This window comes from Sceloporus occidentalis, unplaced genomic scaffold (genome assembly GCF_023333645.1).
Source record: "Sceloporus occidentalis isolate IW3139 unplaced genomic scaffold, rSceOcc1.0.p SCAF_1, whole genome shotgun sequence".
Lineage (NCBI taxonomy): Eukaryota > Metazoa > Chordata > Lepidosauria > Squamata > Phrynosomatidae > Sceloporus > Sceloporus occidentalis.
In genome coordinates, this window is record NW_028316981.1 from 288,655,654 (window position 1) to 288,675,912 (window position 20,259).

Here is a 20,259-nt window from a genome sequence, read left to right on the forward strand (position 1 = left end):
CAAGCCAGTAATTAATTGTAGGTGTAGGGTTGTTCCATTAATGGAAGGGATAAGGAGGAGGATAATGGTGATGATGACTTTATATGCTTCCTCACTCCCAATACTGGTGCCATAAAAATTATTTAAACCAGTATAGATTAAAAATATAAGAAAACGTCAGTAAATATATAAACCCTTCAACATTTCACAGATGAAAATTGAAACAAGGGTGGCCAAGTGACATCAGAGTGTGATCAAGATGGCAAATGATATTAATGAAGAAGAGCAGACAAGCTAAGAGAGGCTGCAGCAGTTTGCTTTGCCTGAGCCTGTTGGGAAGGGCAAGATTCTTCCCGCTCCTCTCTTTTCCCCCTGTTGAGTTAATTTTCAGTGCAAATTAGAATCATAGAATCGTAGAGTTGGAAGAGACCACAAGGGCCATCCAGTCCAACCCCCTGCCATGCAGGAAATCACAATCAAAGCATCCCCGACAGATGGCCATCCAACCCTTGTTTGAAGACCTCTAAGGAGACTCCACTACACTTCGAGGGAGTTTGTTCCACTGTCGATCAGCCCTTACTGTCAGGAAGTTCCTCCTAATGTTGAGGTGGAATCTCTTTTCCTGCAGCTTGCATCCATTGTTCCGGGTCCTAGTCTCTGGAGCAGCAGAAAACAAGCTTGCTCCCTCCTCAATATGACATCCCTTCAAATATTTAAACAGGGCTATCATATCACCTCTTAACCTTCTCTTCTCTAGGCTAAACATCCCCAGCTCCCTAAGTCTTTCCTCATAGGGCATGGTTTCCAGACCTTTCACCATTTTAGTCGCTCTCCTTTGGACACGCTCCAGTTTCTCAATGTCCTTTTTGAATTGTGGTGCCCAGAACTGGACACATTATTCCAGGTGGGGCCTGACCAGAGCAGAATAGAGTAGCACTATTACTTCCCTGGATCTAGACACTATACTTCTATTGATGCAGCCTAAAATCGCATTGGCCTTGTTAGCTGCCGCATCACACTGTTGACTCATGTTCAACTTGTGGTCTACTTGGACTCCTAGATCCCTTTCACACGTAGTTTCATTCAGCCAGTTGTCCCCCATCCTATATCTGTGCTTTTCATTTTTCCGCCCTAAGTGCAGTACCTTACATTTCTCCGTGTTGAATTTCATTTTGTTAGCTTTGGCCCAGTTTTCTAGTCTGTTCAGGTCATTTTGAATCTTGATCCTGTCCTCGGGAGTATTAGCTACTCCTCCTAATTTGTCATCTGCCAATTTTGTCCTCCAAGTCATTGATAAAGATGTTGAATAGAATTGGCCCGAGGACAGAGCCTTGTGGGACCCCACTGGTCACTTCTCTCCAGGATGAAAAGGAGCCATTTTTGAGCACCCTTTGCGTTCGGTCGGTCAACCAATTACAAATCCATGTAACAGTTGCCTTGTCTAGCCCACATTTTACAAGCTTGTTTGCAAGAATATCATGGGGAACTTTGTCAAAGGCCTTACTGAAATCAAGATATACTATATCCACAGCATTCCCTTCATCTAACAAGCTGGTAATTTTATCAAAGAAAGAGATAAGGTTTGTCTGGCATGACTTCTTTCTCTGAAACCCAGGTTGACTTTTTGTGATTATGGCATTGCTTTCTAGATGTTCACAGACTCTGTTTAATGATCTGCTCCAGAATCTTTCCTAGTATAGATGTCAGACTAACTGGACGATAATTGTTTGGATCCTCTTTTTTTCCCTTTTTGAAGATTGGGACAACGTTTGCCCTCCTCCAGTCTGCTGGGATTTCTCCTGTTTTCCAGGAGTTCTCAAAGATTATTGCTAATGGCTCCGATATTACATTTGCCAGTTCTTTTAATACCCTTGGATGGAGTTCATCTGGTCCTGGAGACTTAAATTCATTTAGATTAACAAGGTATTCCTCTACTATCTCTTTACTTATTCTGTGCTGAAATTCCCCTAATCTGTCCTCTGCTCCATTATCCTCAGGTTGAGCACCTTTTTCCTTTTCTGAGAAGACTGAGACAAAGAAGGTGTTACATTTTCACCTTAGTCTGCAGCAGTTGAAGTAAGCTGTAGACAAACAGGGTGTGGGGGGAGGAGAGACAAACTGGAACATTACGTAAACAGCTGAAAAAGTGGGACCACAGGGAATTAATTGGGGCTGTTCCTGCTAAATCGAGAAAGTTAAGGGGTATGATACAGGACTTAATATGTCATAACCAGCATTTTGAATTGTGGCTGGAAATGGACTTGCAGCCAGCGTAACTGTTGCAACAAGGGAGTTGTGTGTTCCCTGTAGCCAGCCCCGGTTAACATTCTGACTTTGGACCAGCTGAAGTCTCCGAACTTCAGCCAACAGCCCCGTGCAGAGCGTATTGTAATAATCCAAATAGGATGTAACCATGGCATGTTACACTATTGCCTGATCACAGACATCTTTAGGCACAGGCAGAGATGGCTTTCTCTCTTTCTATCAGCAGAAACAGTTGTTTTCCCTGCAGACCCCTAGACCCTCAAAAGATGTTCTTGGAGAACTAAGAAACACTCCAGAACAAATGTTTGGGTGGTACAAAGGATTACAATGGGGAAAGGAAGAGAAGACAATCCCATCAAGTAGTAGACCTCCACTACCAAGAAATTATGGTAGATCTACGTGTAATTCAATAAACCTTTTAAACCAACAAACTAGTCATTTTGGAACCATCAGATTTTTTAATCAGTATTTAAAAATTTGGTGCACCACATCAGTGCAGCAACAGTTTCTGAAGGGTTGATTCTACAGTACTTCTTGACACCTATGTAGGTGATCTCTTAAAACAGACTTCAATTCAATGAATCTCATGTCAGGAACTGACTGTGAGATTTTCCAGGCAGTAACTTTGGGAAGTATGATAAATGCCTCATTTATTCTGAGGCAGTACTCCCTTCCTAGGAGGTAGGAGAGCCAGTATGCCATAGAGGTTTGAGTGATGGGCTACAATTCTGGAGACCAGAGTTCAGATCCCTGCATAGCCATGGAAACCCACTGGGTGACTTTGAGCAAGTCACACTCTGTCTACCTCAGAGGAAGGCAAAAGCAAACCTCCTCTGAACAAATCTTGCCAAGAAGAACCCATGATAGGTTCACCTTAGGGTCACCATAAGTCAGAAATGACTTGAAGGCAATAACAATAACAAACAAAATGCTACACAGAGAAGTAGCCACTGGACCAGTGCCAGTTCTTCAACCATTGGCTGCTGGTCCTTGACAAATTTCTAGGAAAGAAGAAAAAACACCTGTAGCCAATGAGCACAAATGTGGCATAAATATGGTGCCAATCCCTGGCACAATGGTGCTGGTCCACCACACCTGATAGCCTGAGAAGCACTGCTCTAAGGGATCATAAAGACCTCTTTTCAAGGAACTAGGGATCATCACTCTTTCAGATAATGAGGTTACTATATTGTTCCATTGAGAAAAATTGATTTCTTTCAGATCCAAGTGCACACATCAGTTGTGATTTATCAGTGCTTGGATGTCTGTTGCATAAGTCTCAGTGACAGCTATTGAGCGGTTTGTGTAACATAACTAGTGCTGAACATATTCACTTGCTTGCTAAAATGTTTTTTTTTTTTACCTTTTCTTTACCACATTTTGGTCTTTAAAGGATATAAACTCTCTTTCCCTAGTGTTGAAGGACATATATGCTGTGGTTTTAAATATACAGTGGACCCTTGTTATACGCTGGGGTTTGGTTCGAAGATCCCCCGTGTAATAAAATAAATAAAACTTTAATTTATATCCCACTTTTTATCACCACAATCAAAGCGGCGTACAAACTTTAAAAAATACAATATATACAATTTTTTCCACACACACCCCTTTAAAAAGATTAAACAGTTCTAGCCATTAAAATTACAGACAATAAAATCTAAAAACAATAATAGAATAATATAATAACAGTGGGCAGAGTCTTCACTTGTATATGTCTGCGGGGGAATCTTTACGTGGCCGGGTTCTATTCTGGGAAGGCCTGCTGGAAGAGATCTGCCTTAACAGCTTTCTTGAAGCTCTCTAGGTTGGTAATTTGACAGATCTCGTCCAGCAGGCCATTCCATAAAATGGGAGCATTCGCGGAAAAGTCCTCTGGGAGGTCGCCATCAATCCGGTCTTTGTGGACTGCAACAAATTCCTCCCAGAGAATCTGAGTGCACAGGGCGGATTGTATGGAAGGAGGCGATCCCTTAAATAGGTTGGGCCCAAGCCATGGAGGGCTTTAAAGGTAACAACCAACACCTTGTACTTTGCCCGGAAACTAATAGGCAGCCAGTGGAGTGATTTCAATATTGGTGTAATATGGTCATAGAATCATAGAATCTTAGAGTTGGAAGAGACCACAAGAGCCATCCAGTCCAACCCCCTGCCATGCAGGAAATCTCAATCAAAGCATCCCTGACAGATGGCCATCCAGCCTCTGTTTAAAGACCTCCAAGGAAGGAAACTCCATTACACTCCGAGGGAGTGTGTTCCACTGTCAAATAGCCCATACTGTCAGGAAGTTCCTCCTAATGTTGAGGTGGAATCTCTTTTCCTGCAGCTTGCATCCATTGTTCCGGGTCCTGTTCTCTGGAGCAGCAGAAAACAAGCTTGCTCCTTCCTCAATATGACATCCCTTCAAATATTTAAACAGGGCTATCAAATCACCTCTTAACCTTCTCTTCTCCAGGCTAAACATCCCCAGCTCTCTAAGTCGTTCCTCATCGGACATGGTTTCCAGACCCTTCACCATTTTGGTCGCCCTCCTTTGGATACATTCCAGTTTCTCAATGTCCTTTTTGAATTGTGGTGCCCAGAACTGGACACAATATTCCAGGTGGGGCCTGACCAAAGCAGAATATAGTGGCACTGTTACTTCTCTTGATCTAGACACTATACTTTTATTGATGCAGCCTAAAATTGCATTGGCCTTGTTAGCTGCCGCATTACACTGTTGACTCATGTTCAACTTGTGGTCTACTTGGACTCCTATATCCCTTTCACACATAGTTTCATTCAGCCAGGTGTCCCCCATCCTATATCTGTGAATTTTATTTTTCCACCCTAAGTGCAATATCTTACATTTCTCCGTGTTGAATTTCATTTTGTTAGCTTTGGCCCAGCTTTCTAGTATATTGAGGTCATTTTGAATTTTGATCCTGTCCTCGGGAGTATTAGCTATTCCTCCTAATTTGGTGTCATCTGCAAATTTGATGAGTATGCCCTCGATTCTGTCATCCAAGTCATTGATAAAGATGTTGAATAACACTGGCCCCAGGACAGAGCCCTGTGGGACCCCACTAGTCACTTCTCTCCAGGATGAAAAGGAGCCATTGTTGAGCACCCTTTGGGTTCGGCCGGTCAACCATTTGCAAATCCATGTAACAATTACTTTATCTAGTCCACATTTTGCATGCTTGTTTGCAAGAATGTCATGGGAAACCTTGTCAAAGGCCTTACTGAAATCAAGATATACTATATCCACAGCATTCCCTTCATCTACCAAGCTGGTAATTTTATTAAAGAAGACATCAGATTTGTCTGGCATGACTTGTTTCTCTGAAACCCAGGTTGACTTTTTGTGATTATGGAATTGCCATCTAGATGTTCACAGACACTCTAATGATCTGCTCTAGAATCTTTCCTGGTATTGATGTCAGACTAACTGGACGATAATTGTTGGGATCCTCTTTTTGCCCTTTTTGAAGATGGGGGCCACGTTTGCCCTTCTCCAGTCTGCTGGGATTTATCCTGCCCTCCAGGAGTTTTCAAAGATTATTGCCAATGGCTCTGATATTAAATTTGCCAGTTCTTTTAATACCCTTGGATGTAGTTCATTTGGTCGTGGAGACTTAAATTCATTTAGATTAACAAGGTATTCCTGTACTATCTCTTTACTTATTCTGTACTGAAATTCCCCTAATCTGTCCTCTGCTCCATTCTCCTCAGGTTGAGCACCCTTTCCCTTTTCTGAGAACAGTGAAGCAAAGAAGGTGTTGAGTAATTCTGCCTGGTCACTCCTAGTTGTTCCTGTAATCAGTCTGGCTGCCAAATTCAGTACCAGTTGAAGTTTCCGGACTAGGCACAAGGGTAGCCCCATGTAGAGCGCATTGCAAAAATCAAGTCTTGAGGTTACCAGTGCGTGTATTACAGTTTCGAGGTCACCCGGCTCCAGGAAAGGGTGCAGCTGACGTATCAGCCAGAGCCGATAACAGGCACTCTTGACCGTTGCATTCACCTGATTTCTCATCTGAAGCGACGAGTCGAAAAGCACCCCTAAGCTGCGAACACAGTCCTTTGAGGGGAGTGTGAACCCCTCTAGGACTGGAGGTTGCAGCCTGATACCAGGTTTGGCGGCCCCTACCACAAGTACTTCCATTTTGTCTGGATTCAGCTTGAGCTTGTTTTCCCTCATCCAGTCCATTACTACTGCAAGATATTGATTGAGGAGAGAAATGCCATCTGTCATTGTTGCTGATGACCGAGACATGGAGAAGTATATTTGGGTGTCATCAGCATACTGATAACACCCTACTCGATGAAGTTTATCGCACTGTTCCTGTGCGGTCCATTCTGAGAACGGAACGGAAGGAGCAGGAACGAATGGGGGATGGATTTTACCGCACACTCCAGTCCCTCATTCATTCCGTTCCCCCTCTCTTCCGTTCTCAATCCGTTCCAGAGGGGGGAATTTTTGAGAACTGTTCAGAACAGTTCTCAAAAAGTGTTCCCTCTGGAACGGAATGGGAACAGAAGAGAGGGAGGACAGAACGAGTGAGGGATGAGTGTGCGGTAAAATCCGTCCCCCACTCGTTCCGTTTCCTGCCGGGCCGTTCTGAGAACAGCCCACAAACCCAGTGCAATAAACTTCTGTCTACGGATGATTTCTCCCAGCGGCTTCATATAGATATTGAATAACATTGGGGACAGGATGGTGCCCTGAAGGACACCACAATTCAGCTCTGATTTTTGAAGAGAAACTGTCCCCGAGCATCACCCTCTGGAATATACCTGAGAGGAAGGAGCAGAACAACTGCAAAGCAGTGCCTCCAATTCCTAGCTCTCCCTGGCGTTCCAAGAGGATGTCATGGTCTATTGTGTCAAATGCTGCTGAGAGATCTAATAGCACCAGCAGGGTCACGCTTCCTCTGTTGATGCTTAGACGGAGGTCATCAGTTAAGGCGACCATGACAGTCTCCACCCCATATCCCGTCCTAAAGCCAGTTTGAAATGGATCTAGAAAATCGGCTTCATCCAAGACCACTTGGAGCTGAAGAGCAACAGCCCTCTCGATCACCTTACTCAAAAATGGCAGATGGGAAACAGGCCTATAATTTTTCATGTCCAGAGGGTCCAGGGAAGGTTTTTTCAGAAGCAGTCTAACAACCACTTCCTTTAAGGCAGATGGTACATAACCTTCCCTAAGGGATGCATTGATGACATGTCTAAGCAATGTCATCAAGGCATCACCCCCTGGATGGCCAGCCATGATGGGCAGGGGTTGAGAGGGCATGTTGTCTTCCTCACCTTTCCAAGGATCTTGTCCACGTCATCAGTACTCACAAGCTCAAATTGATCCAGTCTAGTCTCATAAACGGATTGACTGGACACCTCACCAGTTGATTTTGCCCCAACATTGGCGTCCAGGTGGGCTCTTATCTGAGAGATTTTACCTGCAAAGTAGTTTTTAAATTCATCACAGCAGACTGTTATCGGGTTAAGTAGAGGGTTCTGGGTAGATGGCATCACCATCAGTTCCCCCCCCCCCCCCACCCTAAACAGTTCTGCCGGACAAGAATTTGCAGCTGTAATGCAAGCAGACAAGAAGGATCTCCTCGTTGCTTTTATTGCCTCTCTATAAGAATAAATAAATTTCTTATGACGAGTTCTGTCTGACAAGAGTCCAGTTGAGCGCCGTTTGTGCTCTAGTCGTTGTCTCACCCGCTTCGCATTCTTCAGCTCTCTGGTATACCAGGGCTTTCGATTCAAAGCAAGTAGGAAAGGACACTTGGGAGCGATTATGTCAATAGCCCTGGTAAGATCGCTGTTCCATGTGTTCACCAGAGCTTCGACAGAATCACCGGCATTATCAACCAACAAACCCTCTAGGGCTTTCTGGAATCCAATTGGTTCCATTAGCCTTCAAGGGTGGACCATTCTAATAGGTCCTCCACCCTCGGGGAGACAGACAGTGGCTCTTAGATCAGCCCTGACCAGGAAATGATCCGTCCAAGATAGTGCAGAGGTATTCACTACCTCTGCCCATGGATATTCCTGTTCCATACAGAAGACTGCATCAAGAGTATGACCTGCAGAATGTGTTGGCCCAATGACCAATTGGGAGAGGCCCATGGCTGTCATGGATTCCATGAACTCCCGAGCCACACCTGTTAAACTGGTCTCGAGTAGGATGTTGAAGTCATCCAGGACTAAAAGCCTAGGCGACTCCAACAGCAACTCCAAGACCAGCTTGTATAGGGAGTCTGTTAAGCAACGAGGTGGACGGTATACCAACAGAATCCCTATACTATCCCTGGTCTTCAGGCTTAATAATAATAATAATAGGATTTATTTATATGCCGTCCAATCACTGGGAATCTGGGCGGCTTACAACAGAGGGGATAATATCTAATAATAGATAATAGGCTTAGGTACATACACTCAAGGTGGTCTATCTTCTGGACAGGTATCCTGACCAAAGTGAGATTTTCTCTATAAACCAGAGCCACCCCGCCTCCTCGCCCACTTTCCCTTACTTGCTCAGTGAAAGAGTACCTGCGGGGTACTCTTTCACTGGGAGGGCTTGATTCCAAATGATAGCACTATTTTCTCCCAGCCAGGTCTTTGTGAGGCCTCTGTGAGGCAGGCCAGGATGGCTTTTTTGTCCACAAGGAGGTCATAGATGATATGTGACTTATTTTTCATTGACCTGGCATTGCAAAGGAGCAAAGTAAGGTTCTTTGGTGTGGTTGATGAGCTCCCCATCCTATTTTGGGTAACAGAGCGAACTGAAGGTGGGATCGCTTTCAGACATCGATCCCGCTGTCTTTTGTAACAAAATTTCACCCTATTATGTATAACAAAATCTGTGGATGCTCAAGTCCCTTTAAATATAATGGCATAGCAAAAGGGTGTCCCTTATAAAAAAAATGGAAAATCAAGGTTTGATATTTGAAATTTATACTTTTTTTGAACATTTTCAAACTGTGGATGCTTGAATCTGTGTATAAAAAATCCGTGTATAAGAAGGGCCGACTTTATTTTCAGGTGTACAGTGTAGATGTTTTATGCCCAATGTGAAGAACCACTTCTCCCCCTTCCTTCTTATTCATCTACAACTTCCCTTTGTACAATGACATTTAAACAACCCCATGTTCTTCATCCCCAATTAAACATGTATCTGAGTTGATACAAGTGTGATACATATGTATATTTAAGCAGGATTATTCTCTGATTAGAATATGTTGATTACTATACCCAGGTTACCTCTGCATATTTTGTGAAATTACTCCCAGTTATGGTATGATATTCCCAGTTATTAGTTTGGCACTAAATATTTCACTTTTAGTTGTGTTAGGCTTTACTAGCACAAGTGTAGTGCTACAGGTAGAACAAGACATAACTCTAAATTATAAAGTATATTTTGTTCACCGTGTAAATTGCACCATCAGCTGTGCTCTTATATGTCATGTTCAGTATAATAGCATTTCTAAGATGTTTGATGTAATGGTTTGAACACTGGATTACAATTCTGGAGACTAGGGTTTGAATACCCACTTGGTCATGGAAACCCACTAGATGACCTTGGGCAAGTCACACTCTCTCAGCCTCAAAGAATCATACACAGTACAATCTAATCGTACAGAGGCAAACCTTTCCTTCAACAAATCTTTCCAAGAAAGCCCTGTGATAGGGTCACCTTAGGGTCCTGATAAGTCACACACAACTTGAGGACACTCAACAACAACAACAATTTTTGTGTTCGTTTTTTTTTTTTTAATTTTGTGGCTGTAGATGGGAGCTTTGTAGAGAAAATCGCACTAAACCTTAACTGCTTTTGTCATGGAAATAGCAGCACAATATAGAATTAGCAGCACAATCTAATTGTACACAGCTTCTTTAGTTCCTGCATGGGACATAAACATAGTTGATGAGTTTCTCATACAAGTAACCCTCGACCTCATAAAATTGGACTCGTACCTGAAGTCCACCCTTTATAATGCCAGGTTTTTTTCTCATTTTCAGTCCATGCAGTTAACTTGTATCTAGTTTTAAAGCAGTGTTTTAAAAGAATCAATTTCATGGTGAATGCCCCTAGTCAAACAAGCCATTTAAACATCTTACTCGTGTGTAGCAGACCATTTTACAAGTACCTGATAGTTTTACAAGCCTGTGTTTCAGACAGGGTAATTGGTTGTCTCTGATGTGTGAGTTGGGACTTAGACTCATTAACTTTTTTCAGTGAGAGAATATTTTGCAGCTAAGTTTATTCAGTACCAGGCAGTATTTGCAATGCCAGTTATATTTGAAGTATGTGATATATTGCAAAAATAGGGTGTAATGGAAGAATTTTTACTTTGAGGAACAAGTAAATTAATGTTGTGTTGTTGCCTTTCACATTCCATCAGGCTTGATTTATCCCATAATATAATCTGTTTACTGTTTATCTAAAACTCTCATAATTCCTTAATCTACTTGTGTATCTATATTTATACAACTAACATGTTGGCTGTATTTGGGCATAACAGTAAGTCAGAAGAGTTGTGAATATTAGCTTATGACTATGTTGGCGTATATTGCCTATTGGCATACCTTGTCCAGTCACTCCTTCTTGAATCCTTCTCTTATTAAAAACAGCTAAATTAACAAGGTGCTTTTCAAACCTGGACCCTTGCTTGTTGCCACTCTCCAAAATCAAGGAAGACTGAAATAGTGTGGAAATTTGAATCCAAACTGTGGTTTCTTTGAGGAGCAATAAACCAAGAATCTACATTCAGACATAATAGAGAACTTTTGCTCCGCCGTTAGTATCTGGTCGAGTTTGCTGTTCCCACTGAGAAGAAAGGTCCAAGGAGAAGGGGCAGTCATCAAACAAGCAAACAGCTTGAAGAAAAGCCAAAAACCTCAGCAATTTTGGCTTACTGTTATGTCCATGTGTGGTGATAGAGAAGTATATGTGTGAACATCTAGAGAGTCTCCAATATCTTTACACCACTTTCCCCCAAACTTACATCCCTAGATGTTTTTTATATTTTGACTCCCACAAGTCCTAGCAAGCAAGCCTTGCCAGTTCTCAAGGATTTGGGTAAGTGTAGTCTCGCATCTGGAGATCCAAGCTGAGAAACCACTGATCTATACTGTATATGCTTATTCCATTCACATTGATGGAATGATGAGATATATGCTTTGCTTTCTCCAAGTAGTAGTTGAGTCATTCTGTACTTGCAGAATACACTGGTACATACTTAAGGTTCTAAATGAGGGTAATAGAACTAAAAATACAATCCTGTTAGATCCCAAATTTTAAGAGTAAATGTTTATTTTGAGTATCATCTTATGTGATGGTCAAAACATGGGGGCTGGATTGACTGCCCCAAAAGTGCGGGCTGGCCTGTTTTTTCTCCTGAGGGAGGTCACAGCAGCCAAACTGCGCGACCTCCCTCTGCACCAAACAGAACCTGCTAAAAGGGGGTTCTTTTTAGTGTGCGCGGCTACCGCCATATGTGCACCATTAGCGCACTCTTGCACAGTGATGATGGAAGTGCAGTGTGGACACTGCGCTGTGCTTGCATCATCATGGTGGCCCCCAAGTGGACGGGGCTCGGGAGCATGCGGTTGCTCTGCAATCCCCAGCCTTAAAATCGGCCCCAGACTGCCGCTTTCTGGCAGTCTGTACCAGGCCATAAAAACAGTATAAACTCCTGGTAAAATCATGTTAGAAGTTCCTTTTCCCATATTTTATTTGAAGTGTAATTTGTCAGTGTCCTACTCAGGTACAAATATTGTCATAAGATTTGATCAAATGGGAAACAGCAGGATGATTTTAATTGTGTCAATAGAGCCTCTCTGGCTGTGGTGATTGTATCTACATGGTTAATAAAACAGGAGCTGCTTCATACATATTTAAATCACTTACCATTGTACAAACAATCTGGCTTGGTGACATCAGTAGCCACACTTCAAGGGTTAAGTCCTAATACTTCACAAGTTTTGATCTTGTTGTTACAATGCATTTCTAAGGGGATTTGCTGTACTTAATCATTTCATTTTCTATGTCTTTGCAATACTGGACTGACTTTTCACTCAGTAGTCTTTCTCATCTACTCATTTTCCACCCCATCCACTGTTGTGTTTTGCTACAGTGTTTTTAATCCATTATTTTGGCCAATTGAAATGTTGTCTGATATGTTGGAACCTTAGAGGAGAATTGACCAAGGCATAAGAAGCTTCATAAAATGTCACCAACCCTACGTTATTGTTATAAGACAGTGAAAGAAGCCCAGTCCAACTATTGCATCTATTTCATGCCCCTTTTTGTGAGTCCATTCTTCATTTTATTTTTCATTTTAAAGTTTAGTTTAGTAGATAAAATATATTATGGTAGATGCTGATCATCAGAGCACTTGAGTAGACCAAAATAATTTCAGATTGGGCAGGCTTTTTCCTAAGGTTGGTTGTTACTTAGGAAGAAAGTATGGCTGGTTTAAAGCTGGGAAAATGTTTGTAGCAGGCTTTGTAATCAGATGGGAAAATGTAGGTTGGATCCAGTTTACCACTGGGTAAATTGCACCTATTTGGACTCTCTGACTGAAAAAAGGAGAGGCAATTTGCCTTTCCATTGTTCCTCTTGCAGGCTTCATGTGTTAAAAGGCAACTCCAGATTGCTAGGGGAATGCTTCAGAATAGCATGGGAGATGACAAGGATGCTGGAAGGGGAAGGAGGAATCAGCAATGTCACCTCTTCCAGCAAGGGCTTCGCCTGGATGTCAATGACTTTCCAAAGCCTTTTCCTATGTGGAAGAGCAAGTTTTCTCCTGTGAAGATTGCAGGAGATGCCTCCACTTGCACAATGAAGTTGGAGACTCCTATAACATGGTTGTTGGAGACTTGCATGTACTAGTGACTCTGTTCATAATTGTAATGGAAAACATAAATAACAGTACAGTACAGTATAATTATCTGGAAATCCAAAATACTCCAGAATTGTCCACATGGATGACTGAGATAGTGACACCTTTGTTTTCTGATGGTACACAGACTTTGTTTCATGCACACAATTATTAAAAATATTGTGTATAACATTATTTTCAAGCTATGTATACAACATAAATCAATTTCATGTTTAGACATGGGTTCCATTAATCTCTTTATATATATGCAAATATTCCAAAATTTAAAAAAAACCTCAAAAATACTTCTGGTCCCAAACATTTCAGAAAAGGGCAACTCAACCTGTATCACTTTTACAAAGAAAAACAAGTGTCCCTAAGAGCCATGTGGTGACAATATTATTAGAGTTGGCAAGATCAAAAACTGCCACAAAATCATTTTTAAAAATCCTTAATGCAGGAGCTACTATGAGCTAGGCTGTCAATATAACCGGGTGTTGTCTGATTAACGAAAGCATATATTTAGCAGGATGTGGTTGCATAATAAGAAAGGGTGATGATTGGCTTAAGTGTTTTCCTTTAAGGAATATGATGTGCCTTTTAATATGATGTGCTTTTTACTAGAAACTGATGTTGACTAGTACTTGATAATCAGCTTCTTCTTTTGTTTACAGAGTAGCTGGTATTGCTGTTATTTCTTTTTAACATGTAGTTTCCCAGAACAGTAATGCTTGTTCTTGCAGTGCCTTCACTTTGTGTAAAAGCTTTTCTCTTTAATATGTGCAAATGATGCCTTGGTAATCATTTGGTAAATAACAATATCCACATCGTTTGTAAGACAGTGAACATTGGTTGGTCTGTAGATGGTGTGTGCTAGGCATTCTTTACATTAGTAGTTTCTGGAAAATCTCAGGTTACTCGTCCATTTTTCTCAGTTTCCCACCAGCTGGCTTTGTTATCAAGTGGCTCCGTTGGAAGTGAGTTTTATATTTTTCTACAGTTTTGGCTTCCACTCTGTATGTAGTTGAAAAAAGCCCCAACAGTCCTTCATATTCCTTAAAGGGTATATTTAATATACCAGTGTCAATATCATACTTCCATTTTCTAGTGTGCAAAACTTATAGCAGATATGCCTGTCACAATTCCTTAGTGGAATATGGATAAGCAAATATTGTGAAATGAAGACCTTGGGTGAGTTATAGTCCTTTCATTGGAGGGTTAAATCCTGAATACTTTGGCTGCATTGACACTACAGAAACAATCCATCTTGACACCGTTTTAATTGCCATGCTCAGTGCTATAGAATCTGTTATTTGTTGCTTTTGGAACTAGTTATCCTTCTATGTCAAAGAGCTGTGATGCCACAACAAACTACAGATCCCAGGATTCCATAGAGTGGAGTCATGGAAGTTAAAGCAGTGTCAGATTGCATTATTTCTGCCGTGCAGATGCAATCTCAGCTAACCAGTTACGGCATTGGCAATGGCACCTCTTCAAAGGCATAAAAAGGAGCCGGAAAAACCAGCTCCTTTTTGTGCCCTGCGGAGGCCGGATCAGTGTCATGGCATGCGTTTGCCATGGCACTGATCCAGGGCAGAAAGGGGTGGCGTCGCGTCGCCCCTTCCTGCCCATTTGTACAGGGACTGAAGTACAAAATATATGGAGGGCCAAAGATGGGTTACATTCCATGTGGCACAGTGAGATGCAACCCATTATCCAATGGTTGCCGCTAACCTATTGGGTAATTCCCATTATCCAATGGGTATTGTCTGTCCTCTTCTTCTCACTGCTCCTCCTTGTGCCCCTGAAAATAGTTTTTTAAAGACTTTTTCAAGGACCTTCAAGTGAAGCTTCTGGAACAGCAGTGGGCTTGCAGTAAAATGAACCACTTGTAAAATATTTTTAAAATGTTGCCTTGCACAATAACAATATTCAGATTAAGCACATGAAATGAAATATCTAGAATGATCCAGTTATCAACTATCTAGAATGACTGCTAGCAAGTTGGGGTGCTTGAGGAATTTGAACTTTGGAAACATCATGAAACATCATGATGAACACCACTTCAACTGATGTCTATATTGGAATGTCTTTAATCCACCACCTATCTCAGCTCCAAAGGAAAAAAATCAAGATAAATATGCATATGATGAAACAGATATTGTTAAGCAGGCAAATGTTTGTTTACTACATGTTTATTATCTTATTGTGATAATAATTTATTATCTTATTGTGATAATTTACAACCATAAGAAACTTCTGATTGCATGGAATAAGGTGCTCAAAGTAATTGCTGCTGCCTTCAAGGAAATGGACACATTGCACATGACTATGATCTCAAAACTTGATAATTTGATCTCTTTTTGTAATAATAATCAAACTGTCATATGCATATAGGTGATAATAGTCAGAGGTTAAAATTTATTCTGAAGTTGAAACCATCCTGTTCATAAAAGCTGCTTGTTGGAATTCTGTTTCATTGGCTGCCACAAATCCAAGAATCCTCATAGTGTTGAGCTATGGCAGCTAAAATGGTGTCAAACTGCAATAATTCTGAATTGTAGATGCAGCCTTTATGTCCCATGCATTTTGAAAAAACAGTTTGCCTTGGCCTGTGTCACATGTACATGGAAGCACACATATACTCCATGTTATTAAATATATTGATGGGAATAGTGGCTATCATTCACCATTAATAAAAGCACTTCAGGTCACAATGTATCACTTCTCTTTCAGGAACATCTTGGAAGTTATTCTAAAAATGAGCATCCAAGGTTCTTCCAACACTATACTTCGCAAAGATGAATATTAAGTCACAGAGTTTGAATGGCAACTAATTTTTCTTATTGCCCCACCCTCTTTTTTTTACCATCTAGATAAAAAAATATTTGGAACTTGAACCACTTGCACGAGGAAAACGCTGGATACTTAAGCCTTGTTCCTTGGACAACATGGAAGCCGTAAAAGACAGCTTCAGCCTGCTCATAAATTTACTAGAAGACAGAGACCTTGAGCCTTCGAGAATGTGAAGACAACTCGAACTGTTCTCAGATAGCATTGTACTGGTTTGTTTTGCTCCCAGATGAAAAATGGTTTGGTATAAAGAAGACTATATTAGAGCTTGCAATAAATATATTTTTGCATTTAGCCTGAAAGACTGTTGATACATTCTGTGAATCAGGCTCATGATTCTTTTCAGTGAAGTTGATTCTTTTCAGTAAAGTTGTCTGTACTACTGAAGGGGGAGTTCATATTGTTTACCAATACATCCGCTTACTGTATGCCATTTCCCTGCATTGGCATTAGAAGAAATGTAATTGGAATTTTGCTGCACATACAAAACTTAAAACCAGCTATAAATGGACACCAAATGCTATCTTGAAGGTATAGTTAGTTGCTGAGAACCAGAGTAAATCTTGAAACCAAGGAATGCATTTCTGATGCAAAGAATCAGAGTTATTAAGTGCAGACACCTTTAACATATAATATATTTTAGAGAGACAACCCATTTAGCAGGAGGCAAGGCAAATACAATGGACATGTCAGTATTTTGTTATGGTTTTGAAGCCTCTTCAGTGCAAACATACAGCCTTTGTAAATGTAAATTAAGCAGATGATTGTGTAAAATGTTGATGAAATGGAGGCGAAACTTTAGTAAAAATTATGGAGTGAGAACAAGACACAAGTTTAAATAATCACTGGATGTATTCTACATAATTAGTATTATGCTGGAACTCCTAGGCCAGAATTAATTTTTTTTAAAGTCAATGCCTTTTAATTGAACTCATAAAGTCTATCTGTGTTTCTTAACTACCCCTATTTTCAGGGGTTCAGATTTGTTTCTAACATTTAGCAATTTTTATCCAGATGGTAGGATTATTATTATTTTTTTATGGTTGTGGTTGTTGTTCATTGTGACAGTACTCCTTTTAGTTCTAAGAATTATATCCCTTCCCCATCATCATTCAGTGTTTGGCGTCTACAGATTGCTTCAGATTTAAAAAATGCTTGGTTGTTGGGACATTAGCCATAATACAGTAATGGATTACTATTCATAAACTGAATTTGTACCTTGGATGCTATACTGTATTTATCTACCAAGTAGAGGGTGAAATATCCCATGGTAGACTATTACACCATCAATGTTATTATTGCCTTTGAGCTTGTTTATGGGTATGTGGGAGGGTAGGTTGGGTTTTGTTTTTTATTGTTATTTTCAAAGATATGCTGATTATCTTTTCACTTGTAAATAAATTGTGGGTTTTTATATAATTTTATAATTTAGTTTAGGATTACTTTAGATATTGGGATGTAAAGGTTGTCAAATAGTTTTTCAGCATATAATGCACTTTGATTTGTGAACCTCTCTTTTTTTATATGGGGAAATCCCTGTGAAGAATGCCACTTAATATAGTAGTACCAGTGAAACTACTAAATAGGATATTTAAGCATGATTGTAGAGAAAGGAAGCTAAACGTTACCCAAAAGACAGAAATGATCCAAAGTAATGGTTGTTTTTGCCATCACTTTTTACCTGTTTCCATCCTGAAATGCCCCTTTTATAGATTGGAGTTTTGAATTTTAAAAATAATTACAAACCCATGGCCTAATTCTCCTTTGGCCTAATTTGTAAAAGAAACAAAGGTCATCTTAAGTGGGCTATGGTTATTTTATTTATTTTTTGGTGACATAAGTGGTTTCCAGTTTATTTTTTTTGCATAGAAAGGTTAAGCCATTGAAGATGCTAGATGCTGTTGAAAACAACAGATCGCTTTTAACTGGATTGTCATCCCTAGGGACCATAATGGAAAATAAAAAGGGCTCATTGTCATGATTTCAGAGGAATGTCTCCACCAATATATGTGATTCAAAACAGTATAAAGGGGTGAAGTCGAAGGTTTTCATGGCCGGCATCCATAGGTTTTTGTGGGTTTTTCAGGCTATGTAGCCATGTTCTAGAAGAGTTTATTCCTGACGTTTCGCCAGCATCTGTGGCTGGCATCTTCAGAGGACTCTGAAGATGCCAGCCACAGATGTTGGCGATACGTCAGGAAGAAACTCTTCTTGAACATGGCTACATAGCCTGAAAAACCCACAAAAAACTAAGTTTAAAGGGTTTTTTTCCCTTCCATTTCTTTCCATGATGTTATCCAATATCCCTGTGTGAAATGTGACAGAAGTGGTACCTAATTAGACTTGGGGTTGTATGACTTAGACTATGACATAGATTTACTTTGCATTAAGCCTCATTGAAGTTGGTGTCGCTTTCATATTGTTCAATGTGCATAAGAGTAGGTTGCAGAACCTGTTGAAACACACACAGGAATCATAAATTTATCTCTTGATTATCATCAGAAATGATGATGCCTCAGATCTGCTAGCCTTTTCATTGTTATTGTTCTTTTAGTGGGTCTGTATTATAACTGGATTTCAACATATCAGTACCATTTCTTTGAACACATCATTTTTTTAAAAAAATGTTAATGACACATATTTTGTCTAAAGCCTTCTTGACTGTGCATTTATTCTGTGAACGGAAATACAGTTCTTATCCCACTCTGTAAGTTGTTTTTGTTCACTTCTTGACCTTTCATCACATAGATGAAATAAATCCCATCAATGGAAATTACTGTCCGAAATTAATTAAATAGTTAATTTTGTGAGGAGGAGGAGGAGGAGGAGGAAGAGGAGAAACATTAAGAAGGTTGTGGGGGCATACAATTCTAACAAGACATCTGTTAAATTACTTTCTGGTTGTGTTTGTGCGTGAATGTGTGCCCACATTGGGCTTTTTCTCAGACCCGTGACTGTCTGCAGTACTTTGGCAGAAAGAATAAAAACATTATCAATCAGTATCCAACAACAGCTGTTTTGACAGGTTTCTGTCAGACATCTAATGCTTTACAACTGTCGGTGGCTCCTTTTGTCTACCGGTTCTAAGATGCTCATTGTGTTTTTTCCATGTTTATCACCTTTGCTAATATCTTTGGAAGTGCTCACATTTTTAAACATTAAAGATATGTTCCATATTTTTCTGTTCCCGCCCATCCCTCCCTGTTATTATGTGCCACATGGCTCAGCTTACATACTCAGATGCTGTAAACAGAAGTATGTGTTGTGTTATTGAGCTTCTTGCTTTTTGTTATTTATGGAAATTAGCAGATTTTTGTACTTAACTTGCTAACACAGTTGCCCCTCCCTTTTTTTGTAATGGCAATTAATTTATATTACGAAGGTTTGTATCTCACTGTAGATAAAAGCAATGATGAGCGACAGCTAACCCACTATACATCCCTGACTTCATACTAAAAGTACAGCATTTGATACTTATTTCACAAATTCATGCAGGCAATTCCTTTGCAGGAAGAACTGTTTGTATAGTTTACATTAACCAAAATGGAAATAAATGCTGTGCAGAACACTTCAGTATGAATGATTTTATCAGAATTCACATTTAGCAATGTGTTTAATTTTTATTTGTTTTTTGTTTATTTTGTTTCCTTAGCAATACTCATTGAGGACTGTCTCCTCTGTTAGCCCCACTAAAATATACAAATAATTTGTAAAATTCTAGCCACTCATTTCAGTGCAGACTATGTCTAGGTAAGTCTCCATGGGGTTTATCTGTGGTTACCTTCAATAAAGGTAGTGTAAAAATAGAAGCTGCTGTAAAGATACCCATTATTGGGCAAAATATAAAATATGAATGAATAAATAATACATAATGAAGATTTCCCCCAGCAACAAAAAACCTTACTCAGGAAAAAAAATCTTCATACAGAATGTTTATCCTTGAATGTAGCATCTAATGCATCTTGCAGGAACTTAAACTATCAAGCTGGAATATCTTGTTGTATTTGACAAAGCTTCCTGAAAAATCTGTTTTTGTGTTTTGATATGCCCCCTCATGGGTTCTTACAATAAAAGATTCTAAAGTGTACATCCAATTGTTATTAAACCCAGAGCATCAATTGAAACATGGTAAGTCAACATTTACATAAATTTCACAGATTCGAAGAATTACTCTAGTTGGGGCTAATAATTGGTGTGGGGTTTATGTCTTCATGTACCTCATATACTAGCTTGATTTTTAAAATACATCAGTTCTTAGAATTATTTCAAAGCATTTCACAAGACAGCAACA

At 40.1% G+C, this 20,259-nt stretch overlaps 1 protein-coding gene across 1 annotated transcript in view; it reads left to right on the forward strand.

Moving 5' to 3' along the window:
* Nucleotides 1–20,055, forward strand: part of ARL15 (ARF like GTPase 15) — a 253,220-nt gene extending 233,165 nt beyond the window's left edge. Inside the window, exon 6 of the mRNA XM_089495700.1 lies at nt 15,992–20,055. Coding sequence (XP_089351826.1) covers nt 15,992–16,144 — 153 coding nt within the window. The 3' untranslated portion in view covers nt 16,145–20,055. The remainder of the gene's footprint in view (nt 1–15,991) is intronic.
* Nucleotides 20,056–20,259: the final 204 nt, after the last annotated feature.